The sequence below is a fragment of the Saccoglossus kowalevskii genome, chromosome 14 (genome assembly GCF_978046115.1).
Source record: "Saccoglossus kowalevskii chromosome 14, keSacKowa6.1, whole genome shotgun sequence".
Classification (NCBI taxonomy): domain Eukaryota; kingdom Metazoa; phylum Hemichordata; class Enteropneusta; family Harrimaniidae; genus Saccoglossus; species Saccoglossus kowalevskii.
Window position 1 is genome coordinate 23,066,229 of NC_140654.1, and position 18,799 is coordinate 23,085,027.

Below are 18,799 nucleotides of genomic sequence, written 5' to 3' on the forward strand. Positions count from 1 at the left end.
TTAAAAACGGAATAGTAAATACCAAAAAAAAAAATGACAAAACAAACTGATGGAACGGTTTGTTCGAAATTCAAGGCGTTACGTGTTGATGAAGAACTAGTTACGGTCGTGATGGGCTTTGTCTGTCAGTTTGTGTTTGAACGGCGTACGGCGCCTACGTACAGGCGATCGTAATGTACGCCAAATTGAAGATCATCGGAAAAACCGAAGGACAATAATCGTCCAGTAGAATGCATATGTGTCTCTTTAATTTATTTTTTGTTCTAAATAACCTCAGCCAGATTCTGTTGATTTGATTTTCCATCATCACATCTTCGCTCGTAATTGTCTACCGTGCGCATCCTTTATTCGTGTGTCTCCACACAAAACAACAAAACGCATAGCTGCATAGTCATTGGAGGATCCATCGGTCTATTAATAGAAACAAACAGACTCATTGGAAGATCCATCGATCTATTAATAGAAACAAATCACCAGATTCGAGCTGCCATGGTTTTTTGTAAACACAAATATACAGTTATGCAATCTTATTGGTTGAAAAATACCACGTGGTCACACTAGTTACAATTGGTTACCTGTTTCCGCAATAACATGGTATTCACGCCGCATCCATATATAAATACTTGACACGAGCTCGCGAATCAAAATCGTCAGTTGGTTCCAGATTAACAAGCGAAATGTCTCGATTCGGGCTGACATCGACTGTGTGCATGTGTGTTATACTTGCATGTACGATTTTTACTGTTAGTAGTGTCAGTCATACGAAAGTAACACTAATCAACAACGAGTACCACGATATTGTGATTGCGATTGAAGATAACGTTCCCGAAGACAAGGCGTTACTGGACAAGATTCAAGAAGTTTTCACCGACGCCTCAGCATTTCTCTGTGAGATAACGAGGTATTGTGACGTCAGTAATTTGAAAATCTCTCTTCTCACCTGCACTATTTTTTTGCAAACTTCTGAGTATATTGTGTTCCATTTTAGTTGTTGATTTCCGACAAACAAGTCTCAAGTCGCGTAAGCACGTGCCTATATACTAAATGACGACTCCCCCCAAAAAAGGAAACCCGAAGTCCTTACAACTATTAATCAGTCAGGGAATGAAAGTTTCCCTATTCACCGGGAGCTATTAAGCAAGAACACTTGTGACTATTGTCGTTACATGACTTCGGGGTACCGGGGTATCATATATTTATGTCTGCGCACTCTGGTAACTTAGATATCCGCATTATAATCGTACTCACACGTATGGCAAGTAACACCCTGTGGTATTATCAAAATGTTTAGAAGCCTCGCACATTCGAGAACTTTCAGATGTTTTTAACAGCTTAAAATCTTCATCATGTTAATGCATGGTTTTTGAAATTGACTAATGTTTATTTCAGCAAGCCATTTCATTGAAATTGAGATTATCCCAAAACAAGGAGACATTCTTCCAACCAGTAATATATTTCTGTATCTAAGCTATATTTTTGACACATCTGCAACTAAATTGATGTTATCTAAGGTGAGAATATAAAACATATATTTACCATAGTTTCCCCTGTATGAAAAATAATGAAACAATAAACAAAAGTAATTGTTTTAGAAAATCGATTAGTAACCTACCGTCACATTTTTTTGTTGGATTTATTCTACTTCATAATTTGCGTATCCTTGCGTTGTCTTGGTATTGAATGATTTTTCCTGATCGAAAATTATCCCCCTCCTCCTACCTAGACAGTAAATACAATGTCGTTCACATCGCCGAATTTTGTTTTATTGTTCGTCAGTTAGAAAATATCAAATCTCACAAGAATATGATTTTGTTAAGTGCTGGACAACTGCACACTAAGACAATGATCGACTATGTCAACGAACTTCAGTTTACTCTTATACTAGTACACAAAAGCGCGTTGTCGCTGCTATTCATAGACAGGGCTTACTGAAATGGAGTCATACGCAGTGAGACACGTTTTCTCCCAATTCTCCTAACTGCATATGAAATATCTAGGCATACCATATGACGCAAGAATTCACCTTGCCATTGAAAAAGTACGGATGAATGATTTCATTGTACAGATAATGCTATAAATTACAATTTCAACGACATGTGCTGTGACTTACGATGACGTAATTTATAGTATACAAAGGTGCAACAATGAAGCGTAACTTTGTTTAGTCCTATTAATGCTTGACTAATTGATTCGTGTTTATACTAGCCGGATAATCTTGCCTAATGGCAGCTATGTTTACACTTAGAGTAAGCCTGAGTCGGAAATTAAACACGAGTCTTGGGCCTCGGGTTATAATGTATGAACCCGCTTCCGAGAAATACAGAATCGCACGATATCAAGCTTAAGGTACTAACCATATTAACGTGTGTATGTGATCGACGTATCTGGTGGTATAAATAACAAACATTATAGGTCGCTTTGAGCGGCCTTCATTTCACCTGTCTAGGTGATTCTGACGTCTGGGGCGCGACATCTGGAAAAGGTCATTGATTGTTCTACAATCCCTTTATAGATAGAGGGATAGAGGGAACGTGATTGTTCACTAGGTGCAATGATATTCAGCCCTGACTGCTTCTGTTTGACGTAGGAGAACGTCTATGTTCACCCTAAGGGTTTACTTACGTCCTTAAGATACCTCTGCACGTGAAGTCAGGATACTGAGATCGTTACCAGGTGGTGTAGGTAGACAAAGCGAGGAGTTACACCTTGCCCGTTGCGAAGCAGGTTTTTTTGGCTAACTGAAGATGCTGTACAGCTAGCATACAAATGCCGATTGTTAAATGTTCACAGGCTACTCCACTTCAACGGTCATACTATACAAAAGATTGCACCTCAATAGAATGTATAGTGTCATTTAGTGCCCGCATGACTCTCAGGTCGAGGTGTGAGCACTGCTCTGTCTTATAAATACAGGAATATATGGTAATGTCTTGACCAATGTCTTGCGTATTCTTTATATTTCATCTGCTCTTGTTTCTCAACAGATATCGTGCATATTTCAAGAGTATAACCATTCTTGTCCCGAAGTCTTGGACCGATGACCCCCAGTATGAAACACATAACTACGAGACATATGAAACTAGTGATATTAGGATTGACGACACCGATCACGATGGACCGTACGTAATGAAACCGACACCTTGTGGAGAAGTGGGTGATTACATGCATCTCACAGCAGATTATCTCATGGATTCAACCATTGCTGACAGCTATGGTATTTACTCACACGTACGTATGTTGAATAATTCATGAGAAAGAAATAAACAACACGTGTATACAATGATATATTAAGTTCGGCTTACGCTATGTGTTTATAGGTTTCACACCACAATTATAATTCGCATTAAGACGCGACTTGTGTGTAACTAGTTTGTGTTTTATAATACTGTATACGTTAACAATGATATACTGCAGTAAGCTCAGTGAGATTTTCGAGACTGTTCTTTTATGTGAAATCCGCTGCAATGGGAACATGCAATCGGTACTGGAATTCGCGAACACACCTGGGAATGAGTTTTAAAACTTTCTTTGCCACGTGCCAAATAGAAATGAATATTTGTAAAACCTGATTTGACATAATGACACCTGCTCTGCCATTTGCACCATTTTAAAACATAGAAAACACATCTGCATTGAATGGCCCTTTTTATAATAATTTATTTCAGGTAATAGTACACGAATGGGGTCATTTAAGATATGGTGTATATGATGAATACCCTGGTGGCAATACTGGTGCTCCCTATTTCTATTCATCTGGTAGTGGTGACATAGAAGCCACTAGATGTTCTACTGCAGTCACAGGTATTGTATGACGATCGTTTTCGTTGGTTATAGTGACGACAAATTTTACCAAGACATCTGACGCATACATTTATTTCTACTCGATTACCCTTGTTCAGTAGCAAGAATAGTTGACCGAAATGTCCAGGCTAAAGACAAAAATACGATGCCGAAAAAATACCAACAACACATATTATATTTTGCTTAAGAAGCTGTATTTAGAATTGCTCAATCTTAATTCTCGAATGATGAAAAAACACCCATGTAATCCTATGCAATATTATCGACTGGCGGCCATTTTGTTTTTATCCTTATTAGGGTTCATGTTCAGGTTACGTGATTGCTCAGCTACCACGCGCGCGAAGTTTCAGTTGGCATTCCGATTCACATTATCTATTATCATACAAGAAAACACGAAACTCGTACGTTATTTTTCATGCAGTTATTACATATAACCATATATATATAATCGACCTAATTTCAAATTGTTTTGCGTGCTGATTCAAAATGGGTGGCTGGTGACAGTAGTTAGGATGTAAGTGCGTACATTGTAATAGTTTTACAACCATTTCCCATAGGAAACTGGTCATGAGGCTAATTGTTTTCATGCATATAAAAGATAATGCTCGATCGAGGATTTGTTATTGTGGCATCAAAAATAGACCTCAGACGCCATGGCCGTCGATATCTCGTTGATTTTTTCCCATAAAATAGTACACATCTCTTGTCCCCACCCGGTTCCACCGATAATTAACTATGGCATTTAGAACAGATGGCGAAAGAGATGACGAGAGAAAATATACACTATTTGAGGACAAAATAACTGTATCCCATTTCTCTCGCTCCCAATGTGGTACTGGCGGCCATTAGCGTTAACGATCGGTTATGAGGAAGGTCGTATAAAAAAGACGGCTTCAGAAAGCAACAAGAGTCGTTGTGGGCAAAACACAGTAGCTGAAATCACAAAAAATCAAATTGATCAGGAGAAGCCTAAAGTAGTAGGGCACGATAGGTTTCATATAGCGCTTTTCCATTGGTCGAAATTTGAGATATCTGATTGGTCGAGTATGATTACGCTCTGCAGCCGGGCTCCAACTTACAAGTACATTAAAGTACATTGAAATGTCCCATTTTGTTCACCGAAATTTATTCCGTATTATATGGGACGAACGTCACAATATTGTGACGTAAGCAATGCGTTGTCATTCAAGTTACTGATAATGAGAAATTCAAGATAATGAGAAATACAGAATTGTACGAACAACTTATCAGAGAGATAGAATATGTTTCAGTTGTTGTAATATTAATCCTATAGCCCCCTTTTTTTATTTTTTATTACTTCAGGCGTAATGAAAAATAAAGTTACCGGAGCAGACTGTGTGTACATTAATAATTATCCAGAAGATGATTGCCGTTTTTACGATTCAGGTTCATTTACCGGCTCGCTTATGTACCGCCAGTATCTATCACAAGTATGTACACGCGTACATTATTAATCTAAGTTATGTATTGTATTGTTCAAGTGTTAGACGATTCTTCGACTGTTCCTAATACATGTATTGAATTGTTATCACGGCGGTGAAATAAGTGGCATGGCGTGTTACCTATATTATCAAACAACTTATCCATATTCCGCCATTACAAAATATGTTTCTCTCGTTCATTTCAGCTTATCCATTTTTGTGACAACGAAACCTTTGCCGACACACTAGAAAGCATTCACAATGTTGAGTCCCCTAGTAAACAAAATAGACTGTGTGAGGAGAAGAGCGTTTGGGAGGCAAGTTCTTTATTTTTTCCCTTCTATTTTTCCTCATTTTTTTCGTTTTTCCCTTCCTCCTTCCTTTTTTTTGTTTGTCTATTTGTTCATTTATTAATTTCGGGAACATTGTGTGGCACTATGAACAATGTTTGGAACATATTTTGTATGGCGTTTTAAAAATATTATATTCTTTCCATAGATAATGCGAGAACACGTAGACTTTGCTGACGGCGCTAACCCACCGGGAGCTGGATGTGATGCGACCTTGACTCTTCCCGAATTCCGTATTGTAAAACAACAAGGCAGCCGAATCGCATTGGTGTTGGACGTCTCGGGAAGTATGTCCGGTGAACGAATCGTAAAGTTGGGACAAGTATGTATCAATACACAGTGTTTTATCACAGTTACGACAATACAACTAGGCTGGCCTACTAGCCGAGGCAATTTTATTATTGTATATTATAATTTTTTCTTCTCTAAATGTTGGTTCGACGCGGCAATTTCGCCAGAACAGAGGTTCGTTCTTAAAAAAAAATTCGCTTTATAACCAGAGGTTCATTGTTAAAAAGAAATTCGCTTTTTAACCAGAGGTTCATTGTTAAAAAGAAATTCGCTTTCTGACCAGCGGTTCATTGTTAAAAAAAAAGCTTTATAATCAGAGGTTCATTGTTAAAAAAGAAATTCGCTTTATAGCCAGAGGTCCATTGTTAAAAAGAAATTACAATTGTAGTACGCCCAGAAAGTAGAACATTTATTACCATTGGTCCGATATTTCACAAAGCTGCAGCATTATGCAATGTCATCAATTATTCGTGACGTTAGATTTGGACAAACAAATTAACACAAAATAAAATTAGCAATAGACGTGTTTAGTTGCTACGTTATTAAAATCTTTTAGCGATCGCAAGACCCAGTATTCAGTATTCGTTATAGTCTGCGCGCGTTAGAATCTGATCTTTTTAACGCGCTGAACAACTTTCGATAGTTACGTCATTTTCATTTCGTGATCGCGACACGCGCAATGCTCTGTGGACCGTACCGTCGTGTGGACGTGAGACGGGGTCTTCGAGGCGACCGTACCGTCGTATGGACGTGAGACGGGGTCTTCAAGGCGACCGTACCGTCGTGTGGACGTGAGACGGGGTCTTCAAGGCAACCGTACCGTCGTATGGACGTGAGACGGGGTCTTCAAGGCGACCGTACCGTCGTGTGGACGTGAGACGGGGTCTTCAAGGCAACCGTACCGTCGTATGGACGTGAGACGGGGTCTTCAAGGCGGGGTAAACGAACCTTTTCAGACATATCCCCGGGGGCAGTTGATACATAACAGGGTAGGGAGGTGCCCCTGAGTGCTCAAAAGTGTGACCATTTTTATACCTGAATAGTGGCAAATCTATACCCATATTTATATCAAAGTACCATTTATGTCATCACTGTTTATTCCAAATAAAACAGTTACCATATTTGTTCTATTAGAAGAGCATCTCCATTAGAAGCACATGTAAGCCAACAGTTGCATTGAATATTGATTAATATATGTATTTTGACCGTAGAAACACCTCTGTCACATACATACGATCATATTATTAACACAATGTTCAGGTTATTTAGGTTGTTAAATGAGATACAGTTTCGTGCTACTAATCAGATTGCGTTGTCTTTCCAGGCCGTTAACATCTACATAACAGACTGGGTAAGCGATGGCGATGAACTCGGAATGGTTAAATTTAGCAGCTCTGCTACTACTTTGTCACAATTAGTAACTATTGATGACAGCACACGAGCACAGTTATCGGCGTTAATACCGACAACTACGGATGGTTCAACAAGCATTGGCGCAGGTTGGTAGAGAATAATTATTATATCTTAGTAGGGCATCTAGGTTTCAGAGGAAATAACACACCTGCTGCGAAATCGTCTGTATCTGTACTTAAACGCACTTCCCACGCTAAATTGCCTTAGCTAAACACGAAATAATGTTGATTATTATACATCTGCCACCGTAACGCCATAGGTTACAGCGTGCCGTAATTTTGCGGTATTATGCGGGGTATTTTCATCCTACCATATTAGGAAATGCGAATTCCAAATATGGAATTATTACGCGCGTAAGCGTCCTCTAATAATAAAAAACAAACATGGCTGCCACCAGAATTTAACCGGACTACATACAAAGAAGTTCGCTGATTCTGTTCTAAACTTTTTAGATTTCGGCATTCCCATGATGTATACTTGGTAGAAAAAGATGTATAATAATAAGGTTATTACGAAGATACCTCAAAGTATGCACTCAGACAGTACGCTGTCGCATCGACCTCCGCTGCGCGTCGGTGGATACTGCCGCTGTACTGTCTTCGTGCATACTTAGAGTTATCTTCGTAATAACCTTATCCTCGGGGGCGGAGCTACGTCACAGACGTTCCACGTTGCTAAGACGCGCACCACTGTACCATGCATTTCTATGGGCTCTGTGCGCGCTGCTGTGGAACGCCGGTCGAGCCCGCCCCCCCACTCCCTATATTTAGGGGGGGCCTATGCTTGTTCCCTCATTTTTTTGACCCCCCCCCCTATCTAGGGAAAAGAAGAAAATTTAACCCCCCCTTTCACGAGCTTTTCCGATGAATTTCACCTCCTATCTAGGGAACTTTTCAGTCTAGAACTCATTTTAAACCCCCCTTTTTTGTATATCTCGGGAAGTGTTTTGAAATACACCCCCTATTTTGAGAATCTCGGGAAAACAAGCAAAAAATACCCCCTTTTCTACGATTTTCTCGGGAAAATGTTCCCGAGACAGATCGTCAAAAAGTACCCCTTTCCCGAGAAAATGGGAACGCGCATGCGACCCCTACGGATCCTGAGTGGGGGGGGGGGGGCGGTCGAGCCGGTGAAAATTCGAGAAAACAATACAAACTCAACTTTGAAGTAATCGCGAACAACCAAATTTATATAGGTTACACACGTAGGGCTAATCTTGTTGCACTGTTCAGAGGAGTCTCAACAATCACCCCAAAGTACCGTTTTCTGCGAGTTTTGGGCCTTTGCTTTCACCGCCGCGGGTTGCCAGGCGGTGAAAATGCCCGGATGTCCGCCCCGGAGGATAGCATAGCCACATTGCACCGTTCTTTTAAATTGCGCCCTCTAGCGACGGCATGTGATGTGAATGTCGTTTAATCTGTGGTCATCCATTAAAACACTAGTTTTTCGAGACTTATCAAACAGACAGGGTTATCTATTTTAACAGCATTACCTTACACCCGTCTATGTTATTTTTACGTCACAAAAAACATTCGTCGCTTGATGGCGCAACCTATTTCAAAGGTTTAGTTTCGACATAACCAAAATCTGTCAATTTGTATTGTCATACAATATGGGTTTGAGGTTGCTACAACTTTTCCTTGCCATTGGAAGTTTTGGAAACCCCGGATTGGCTATCTCTCATGTGTGATTCGTATCCTTTCACTGATTCCATCGTAAGCATATTTGAATATGGCAGACAAATGCCCCACTAGTTATTTCGCGCCCTCTAGTGGCCAAGAGTTACTGTGACGTCAAATGACATAAATGGGTGTAAGACCACCATTTTGTTAAAATCGACAACACTGTCTGGCTGTGTAGTCGTGAGTTACTTAGAATGTAGTGAATCTCTTTAAATACAGTATTTTTGATGATGGGCAGCTACAGATAACACAATCTAAATTCAACGCTGTGAACGATTTTTTACCCATTTTATGAACGTACCACTACAAGATACCCCAGTCAGACAACAATCCAGCAACGGCCTATACATGTCAGCCTACAAATGCCCATACTTTTGTTTTCGTCTCATTTCTCAATTCACATTATATATCAGAGCCTTTCAACAAATATACACGACTATATTGAGCATGTTGAGCAATCAGCAAAGCTATGTAATTAATGCGTGTGCATTTTGCGTCAAGAGGAATACAAATGCATTGTCATGTACGTGTAATTGTATATCTATCACTATTATAGGACTGGTAAAAGGAATTGAAGTTGTGCAAGACGGTGACAGCAGCAGACTTGGCGGTTGTTTGGTGGTTGTGAGTGACGGCGAGGAAAATACATCTCCATATATTTACGAAGTCATACCTACTGTAAGTATAATGCCAATTTATATATTGTTCTCCAATATGTTTTCGAGTAATAATGTATATATAAAATTGCAAGTAACATTCATGACTCCTGAAAGACACACATCAAAACAATTTCGTATATTCTCGCTGTTCTACCAACTGTGAGAAAGTTAAATAGTGTTTTTCATGTTGTTCACAAAATACAGATCAGGTTCTCCACTAAAGCAATATTTTTGTCGAGGAAATGTCACAAAGTAAATATTCAGAGAGTAAAGTCGATGAATATTTCAAATTCTCCTTACCGCCTGTGACAGGTTTGCTGGGACGAAATACGCCCCCACGACCAGATTTTTTTTTTTATTTTTTATTCGTGAGGCCAGACTTTATTATCCCTTGTTTCGCGAACCCGCCGAATGAACAGGAGCAGAAAATGAATTTCAGCGTAATTTCCCGCGCCCGTCGACTTGTGAGTGCAAACAATTACTAAAAAGAATTATTTTTATCTTTATTTTTTTCCTCCCGCCAGCTAACAAATCCAACTTGAAGTTAATGCTGAAAACTGCCAACCAGGTCATACATGGAATCAAATTTTATTTAATCTCTTCTTGTCGATCAATTACCTCACTTAGAATTCTTTGAGAATCACACAAATCTAATGAACAAAAAAATAATTTTATTTTTTCCCCGCCCTCCTCAAAAAAAAATGACTTATAAAAACTCGAGAAACAAGGAATAAAAAAAGTCTGGCCTTACAAGACTGTACCTGATTGGCTACCCAACCCTAACACGTCACAGGTAGACCAATCAGAGGGCAGCTAAGGTGTCAAATTTGGGTAGCACAGTATACCCGTGTCTTCACCAGGACAGCGAGATACCATATTCCTGTCACGTGCACAAACGAGGTATAATGGACACACACGGGTAGTCATCAATTGAGCATATTACTGAGGTCGACGAAATGGTCAGTCAAGTCAAGCGTGTTCTGATGATATGTTGATTTACAGTCACGTCAGGAACATCAACAAAGTGTAGCATCTCAATTACTGCATGAAGCTTCTCGTGTCATATGAACACTGGCCTTACTAGCCGAACTGAGGCAACTGACCGCCGGTCAATGCCTGGTATGTTAAAACAGAGGGGTCGTCACCTGCGCACGCGCAGAATTGAGTCCAACGCGACGATAACAGCGCGCGCTAAAACGCAAAGGCTCGTGTGTAGACGCTTAACTTTGTAAATGGCGAAATGCCATGGCCGTCTGCCGCTTGCACAGTACAGGTGACGACACCCTGCTTTAAAAGGCGGAACCCCCTCAGAGTAAAGATAGCACAGCAATCTAACATTGGATCGAACAATCAATGGGTTGTTCGCTTTGGATGTCAAACCCATAGAAGAAGGTGAACTCAGATCGAATAACATATGTAATTATAGTGTATTTAAAACGGGGGAGTCGTCACTTGCGCATATAGCGTGTTATTGTTTACAAACAAGCGTCTATCCATGAGCCTTTGCGTTTCTAGCATGCGTTGTTATCGTCGCTTGGATCTCAATTCTCGCGCGTGCCCAGGTGACGACCCCTCCGCTTTAAAGGTTTGATAGTTCAGTTACTATATATCGTTTATATTTTATTTTTTAACAGCTCATTGCAAAAGGTATATGTGTTGATGTAATTGCATTTAGTGAACAAGCATCCCTTAACCTGGAGCTGTTACCAACATCCACAGGAGGAAGGGCTTTCTTTTATTCTGAGAGTGCCACGTCTAACGCTTTAAATGAAGCGTTTGCCACCATTGCCACGAGGGGGAAGAGTAAGTTACAGTAATTCCATGTCTTTCATGTACGCGAACATTTTCTTGGTTCCATTGATATCCGTAACACTTGTGAGTTTCCTATTGATATGTAACGCAGCTGGACATACTATACGGCGACATATCTTGTAAATTGTCACTCACAGAAGAACCTCGCCGATTTTCGCGATTTGCCGAAGTTTAGATTACAGTTTCGAAAATGATAACACAAGAAATTACCAAGAAACTGAATCTGCAATCGCCGTATTGTGTCCTCAATTCATTAAACAATGATAACGTTGTAGAAATGATACATGGTTTATATCAGTTAAAATTTAAAGGGCGGTGGTCGTCGCGCTGCTCATTTGCGACATTTGTGTTGATAAACATTGATTTTCCCAAAATCCAATGCGCTCCTATAATGAAAATCACGAGTACGAGTTTGGACTTGGGTGCAACGTGCACTAATTACCTCTGGTGACTCCTTTGAAACCCTCCAATCACCAAAGATATTACCAAGCTTGGTAAAGTTTGTATTCGTTGGTCTGCGCAACAGACGCCATTTCTTTGTTCATATGAGTCCCATATCTCGCGCATGCTTGGCGCGACGAGCACCGCCCTTTCAACGTAGATGTCATTATGATACGCCTTTTCATATTCTATTAAGTGAGCGCAACATTTTACCAGGTTATTTTTTGTCTTTCTCTTCATGCATTTTCAGCTTACACTCTCGTAACAAAATAGCCCTCGGCATGCTGATAATAGAACAGAAACGTTACGCACATGTAAATATTCGCCCTGACAAGTTTGGTTTTAGGGGAGTGTATGTGCGCCATGTTCCCTATTATGTCTGCTAATATAGTTTTACGTAACATTGTTGTTATTTGTCAGGTGCGTTGGAGCAAGCCGTGCCGCTGTACAGTAATACTATTGTCATCAATGGTTATGATACTTCTGGTTTCTCATTCGACATCGATGCATCAATTGGCATGGATACCGAGTTCCTGTTTAATTACCTTCAATATACCGCTATTGAGGTTACTGTACACACTCCCAATGGGAGCACCATCGATAAAGATTCTTCATTTTATAATTTAGACAGTACTTTCAAACTTATACGGATAAAAATTCCAGGAATTGCCGAGGTAAGATTTCAACGTTTTTATTTTTAAATTTAAATCACGTCTGTATTTTTTTAGCTTAATCGTTACTAAATCCATTAGTGGGACGGTATAGGTTAAACACCCAAAAACTCCATTTACCTTCATCTAATATTTTAGAGAAATATTTTCAGTCACGTTCTGTGATGTAAATTGGCAATGACACAGTCAAGTTTTAATCTGTGATCGTCTGTCAATAAAAAATATGAGTTGGAGAGACGAAGGAACGAGTTCACAAACAAACAATCACAATTGAACAACACCACTTTCCACGCAAGATGGCGCTTCTTAGCCTGCCTGCGCTCAGAACTCTGGGGTGGAGAATGGAACAACACCCATCGACGTCAATATACTCTTACTTTCGTCGGTTGAGGTCATGATTTATACCGAAGGTGGAGTCTTCATTTTATAGCAAATATTAAAAATATTTACACATTGTTATTCTATGAAAAACAGACTTAAATAAAAACATATTCGAATTCGCCATGTTTTCAAAGTTCAATGTTTAAAAACTCGATAGTTAATTTCTTGTGTTCTGATCTTTTTTTTTCATCTCCTGATCAGGTGGGTACGTGGACTGTTTCAATATCAAATCCATCCTCGTCCACGGAATACGTAGGTGTAATAGTCCAATCAAAGAGCAGCACACCAGGTGAATATCCTATTACAGTGACGTCAGAATGGAGTGCCAATACCATCACGCCACCAGAGAAACTGAGACTGTATGCAACTGTATCTAAAGGTATGATGTGTTGGTATTTAACAAAAAAAAACAGATTGTTTTACAAATATTGCGTAATCGTGAAATATATTAGTTTTATGGAAATCATAAATACTTGAGCAAACATACGTAGTCGAAATGTGATCGATGTCAGATCGTAATTTCCGCTTCACACCCTAACGTGATGTGTGTCCTAGTACATCCGGGTCATACATACTTACCTATTTAGTCTATAATGTATTATATTTACAGGTATCATGCCAGTTTTGAATGCTCATGTCGTAGCTACTGTAGAACGACCAAGCGGTGATTCGGTTCAATTGATTATGACTGACAACGGTGGCGGCGCCGATATCACGAAAGATGACGGTGTCTACTCATCGTATTTCACTGCTTTTGCCGGGAGTGATAGATACAGTGTCAAGGTAAATAGTTATGCAACTTAATTCATTCCTACGAGGTTTAGAGGTCTAGCCGAGTAAAAACTTAGTTGGGATGGTGTGAGTTAATAAATACGTGTCTCTGGACGGCGATACGAAAGCAGAAACCGACGAGTGTGGGATTGTGCACCTTAACAATAACGCCATTGCCGAATTGCATTATGGGAAATACATGAATGAGTAAAGACGATTTCTACAACGGCCCCCTTTCATTAATATTTACTCACCCAGTCTGTGACCGGCCTCAGTAATGTATCTGACCACTGTTAGATGGGGAGGGAATTTATGAAGTTCAAAAGCAATACAAAACGACTATGGCCGAAGTGTAAGAGTATCTTTAGACTTGCATGCAATCCCTTGTTTATTTTTTGGTGTTTTTTAAATAACATTTAATATGGGAGTGTATAATGTTCAACCCGGGTTACCGCGAAATAGTGTTTTATTTGGCAGTAACCCGACTTTTGCGCTAACCCGGCTTTCACCATTTACACACTTCCATGATATTTTATTTTATTGAAAAAAATACCAAAAAATAAACAAGAGACTGTATGCAAGTCTATGGTTTCGGTAGTGAAATATAGCAAAAAAACAACAGGTTGTGTAGGCGAGAATATGTGAACAATACCAACATATTGATTTTTGACCTCAGATTCAGTGATATAAGACAACATTTGAATAATCGGCAAATTATAGAATAAATCACCTGTATAAACTAATTGTCATTACTAGGTCGAAGTAACGAATACAGGAGGCGATACTGTAATCAGTCCCAGTAGAGTGGTAGGTTTTGGTTCCTTAACAAATCCTGACCTGCCGAGTACTGGACAACAACCTGAAGATGAATCGACAGGAAAATTTCAGAGAGCTGCCAATGGGGGCAGTGTTACATGCGATGGAAGTACAGCATGCAGTGGTAAGTTGAAATATTAATATTGTGTTTTTTACTTTGAGGTTTTACATTGAGGTTTTACACGTGTCTTTCAAGCGTGTTTTAAAACAAGCCCTCTTGGTGTTATTTTAAGAATTACCTATATACTATGTACCTATAAACTACCATGCTGTCATCGATCTACCCTTGGTCGTTATTAATTCCATCGCACGGTGGAATCTCGTGTAATTTCCAATTCTGTTCACGTGTTGTACACTTTTACACACGTGACTCGTATCGAACACGACGCGGCGCGACGAACCCGTCCTTTAAGGTTGTAGAAGCCTACTCAAATACATAGAAGTTATTCACATTCCAATAAATTGGCACGGTACTTCCGGGTAATATAAGGATATTAATTTAAGAAGTTGGGGCCACCAGCTTAATTTTCAAGAAAATAATGTTTGTATTTTAGTGGATAGTGGTCATTTTTGCAGTATTATAGTGCTTCTACCACAGGTTTCTATGACAGAAATATTATACCATATCCTAAATTGTAGGTTGAAAATAAATATATATTGTGAACGATGAGGTACTTTTTGTTCTCCTCAATTATTAACAAAATCTTGATCTTAAAAAGTGGCAAAAAATGCAATTTTTCTTTAATATTGTGCTTTATGGAATTGTTCTAAAAATATTTTTGAAAAATATTAGGACAAGTTTCCCGAAACACGTCACTGTAACACACAAACAAATCTATTTCATGGTGTCATGAGAAAATAGCACGATTTTACAAAATAAACATTGTCATGCGATTTATGACAAACTTTCTCAAAAATTATGAGTAGGCTTCTACCTTAATCATCCTCTAATAATCATTATACTAGATATACTATACTATTATTGTCTGTGTACTTGTAGGATATTATGATCTGTACCCTCCTGCAAAAATCGTTGATCTACAAGTGACTAAGGTATCCTACGAGGATAGAGGCATAACGCTTCAATTTACCGCACCGGGCGATGATCTGGATTTTGGAAATGGTAAGACTATTCAATCATTAATGTATTTTAAACAAGTTGTAATGTTTATCAATCAAATCATAAATTACTTACCTCAAGACAATAATTAATCAGCAAGGAGTCTGTGTTAACGAATCCATCACGTGACCCAGAATCTTCTGCTTATCTTAGATGCGCAGATGAATAATTTTTACCGCATTCGTCTGATTCAAAAGTAAAGTTTACGATTTTTCGGATGAACGAGAGGTGATTGGAGTGTTTACCCTGAGGATAGTGAAATTATTCAAAGGGTAATATTTACCCCTTTGAATACTGGAAGTTTTTCACGTAAGAACACGTTCAACTGGTGATGATGTTTTTCCGTTCACTGCGAGATCTCGCGTAATGCGTGAAAAATGCGGATCGAACGTCTACCGTCTTTTTTATAGTTCAGTGTCGAAATGCCGCTTCAAGAGAATGATTTGGTGTTTAGATACCTTTACTTTATTACAATTCACCATTATCAAATGAAGCGTGGAAATATCAAAAAAAAATATATATTCGTGTTTGTTGAATCCTAAGCTAAGTTTTAACACCACTGCGACACTATGACCTTTGTTTGTCCTCTTTTCACGCATAATGCGGGATCTCGTAGTGAACGAAAAAAGGCCCGGGGTAATTTTGTAATTGACACATACAAATCACCGTCGCATGTATTCCAGGGTGACCTTTTGTTGTTTTTACGTAAATTTCACTATAGATATCCCCACTGGCATTATAGTATCAGCCGGGCAATCGACATACAAGAATCAACAAAACTTCGCCTTGGAAATAAACGCGACTGTGACACAAATAGGGCCGTTTTGTATTGCAAAAAAAAAAAAAAAAAACGATAGAAATTTTCATAGTAGAACCGGCCGTGTTTTAATTTTTCCCCATTATTGATTCAGCGTAAACAGGTATGAAGTGGGGTACTCAAAACGTGACAATTATTTCTTATTATATTTTGTTATCAACAGCGACAGCTTACGAGATTTGGATGCATACTGATTTTAGTACGATGTCTTCTAATCACGAAGACACAACGAATACTACACAGGACCATTTCGTGGAGGGCGTATTGTCGTCACCGCAATCACCAGGAGAAACAGAAACTTTTACCATTGTTGTACCCAATCAAGGTAAATTTGTAATAATAGATTATCAGTACTACGCACGCGTCAAACTTCTAGTTCTCCGTAATAATTACAAACAAATATTTTGATCTCGTTTTTTCCACGAACAAATCCTATATGATGGGAATTAGTGATAATGACGTACATGTAATTATTCTTTTCGCAGGTGAAATTACTTACGTGTTTTGTGTGGTTGCTATTGACGACGGCGGTAACAAATCGCCCAGATCCAACATCGTCTCCGCTTCTATGAAATACTTTCCACAAACTAACTATCTCGTGGTGGTTCTCATAATATCTGCGATTGTCATTGTCTTGATTGCGATCTTTATCACTACGTTGATTTGTATGAAGAAGAAATACCGTGTAAAGCAAGGCACGGTACCAGTGGCCTGAGTTATGGACAGAATTGACTCTACTTCGCAGCTAGTTGTATATCAACATCGATAACTAACATAGCAAGTCACAGTTTGTAACCGTGTGTATAGGTCCTCCGAAAATATAACTGGAGGCTCAAACAAAATATAAACAAATATCTCAAGATATAAACACAATACTAATGAAATCTTACAACATTGTTCAAATGAGCTACTTCACAGTAGGACTAAATGGGCACTTGGCTTCGTTTATTTTAGTAGCGATCGAAAGAGATCTACTGATATTAAACCTTATTTTTCATGACGCAATCTCATGTAAACACTACGCATGCGTAAACACACAAATGATTTAACCGTAGCCTGTATAGAAAAACGACTGAGGTACTACCTTTGAAGTAATGTAGGCAATAATTTCGTAACTCCCAGTTTGGTGTTAATGCATCTGAATGCAAGTAACTTATTGTTTCAAAGACAATCATGCAAAAAAGAGAACAAAACAGAGTGACATTGAAGTAATTATGTTTAAACTAACTCTTCTAAACACGTGTTTTAAACTCAGTAGTGATTGGAGCAGGCCACCATATCATGGTTTATATTAAGATTGCCACTTCCTTGATTATTGTAAACCAGGGTAGAATTCCTCATGTTTGGCAAACAACCATACAATCTGAACATCATAGCTTCGAAGGAGAAGGGTAAAAAAAGAAAACGATAGTTTAACAAAACTACCCCTCTACTCCATCCTACATTACATGAAGTTTATCTTATTAAATTTAGTGCAATTATAATTTAGAGTTTTCCACCATGGCTTCACAAATCGATTTTCTTTGAAATTCGCCTCAGTTCATTGTCCTTCTACCGACGCAATACAATAATCAATGAAATCGCAACAAATGAACACACCTATATATTCAAACCTCTGTCAGGATGAATGTACTATTATGGCTAGGCTGTTTTCACATTTATGCGATTAGGTGAAAGGCAATTGTGCAATATGCTGTGCTATTGAAATACCAGTAATTATGTGAGATGTTGCTGAACAATGCATCTATAACACACTCTGTACATATTCTCTATTTTTTTTTCAAGCCGAAATTAACATAACTCTCGGCGGCATTCCTCTTATCTTTATAATATTTATGGATGTTTCAACTCAAGTTGAAACAATAGGTTGTTTCTATTGGCTGTTGGAATAACATTGGAACTTTTTCAAATGACGTCAATACGCACTGAGCCCGTTGATTGGCTGGTTGGATTCAACTGCCACTGACTTTGATGCATGCATTTGTAGTGCCCAGAGTATAATATTTATACACGTATTTATCTTATTTTATTATTCGCAATAATATGTATAACCAAGAATTATTTGAAAACTGTAATTAAATAAATAACACTGACAATATTGTGTATTGTCACACGAACAACTGAGATATAAGAGTGTTACTAATATTTGCGCAATACTCAGCAGTAATCGACCCACTCGGAATGGTATTTATTTTCCTGGTGCTATATATTAACCAAAAGAGACATACAAAGCGCGACTCCAGAATCTACATACAACATTTAGTAATGTGTGTTAGCGCGCGTGATCAATATTGAGTACGTTATGTGGATACTGCAGAAATGGGCGCTAAAT

The 18,799-nt window shown here is 38.7% G+C and overlaps 1 protein-coding gene and 2 long non-coding RNA genes across 3 annotated transcripts; 1 reads left to right on the forward strand and 2 right to left on the reverse strand.

Moving 5' to 3' along the window:
* Positions 1-245: 245 nt before the first annotated feature.
* On the reverse strand, positions 246-609 carry LOC144346054 (uncharacterized). Its single transcript, XR_013419458.1, has 2 exons — positions 576-609; positions 246-411 (listed from the first exon to the last, which is right to left on the reverse strand). It is a non-coding gene; the product is annotated as an uncharacterized LOC144346054 (long non-coding RNA).
* A 14-nt stretch (positions 610-623) lies between these two features.
* On the forward strand, positions 624-18,587 carry LOC100373553 (calcium-activated chloride channel regulator 1-like). The gene is made up of 16 exons (XM_085508049.1): positions 624-901; positions 2,985-3,228; positions 3,666-3,801; positions 5,125-5,252; positions 5,450-5,560; positions 5,742-5,915; positions 7,209-7,383; positions 9,536-9,657; positions 11,273-11,441; positions 12,312-12,565; positions 13,145-13,322; positions 13,554-13,726; positions 14,471-14,654; positions 15,531-15,653; positions 16,631-16,792; positions 16,953-18,587. Exons 1-16 carry the CDS (start codon positions 678-680, stop codon positions 17,180-17,182), a joined length of 2,787 nt encoding a protein of 928 aa, XP_085364175.1. The 5' UTR covers positions 624-677; the 3' UTR covers positions 17,183-18,587.
* Positions 12,567-16,114, reverse strand: LOC146734600 (uncharacterized). The gene is made up of 3 exons (XR_014931627.1): positions 15,726-16,114; positions 14,445-14,573; positions 12,567-13,316 (listed from the first exon to the last, which is right to left on the reverse strand). It is a non-coding gene; the product is annotated as an uncharacterized LOC146734600 (long non-coding RNA).
* Positions 18,588-18,799: the final 212 nt, after the last annotated feature.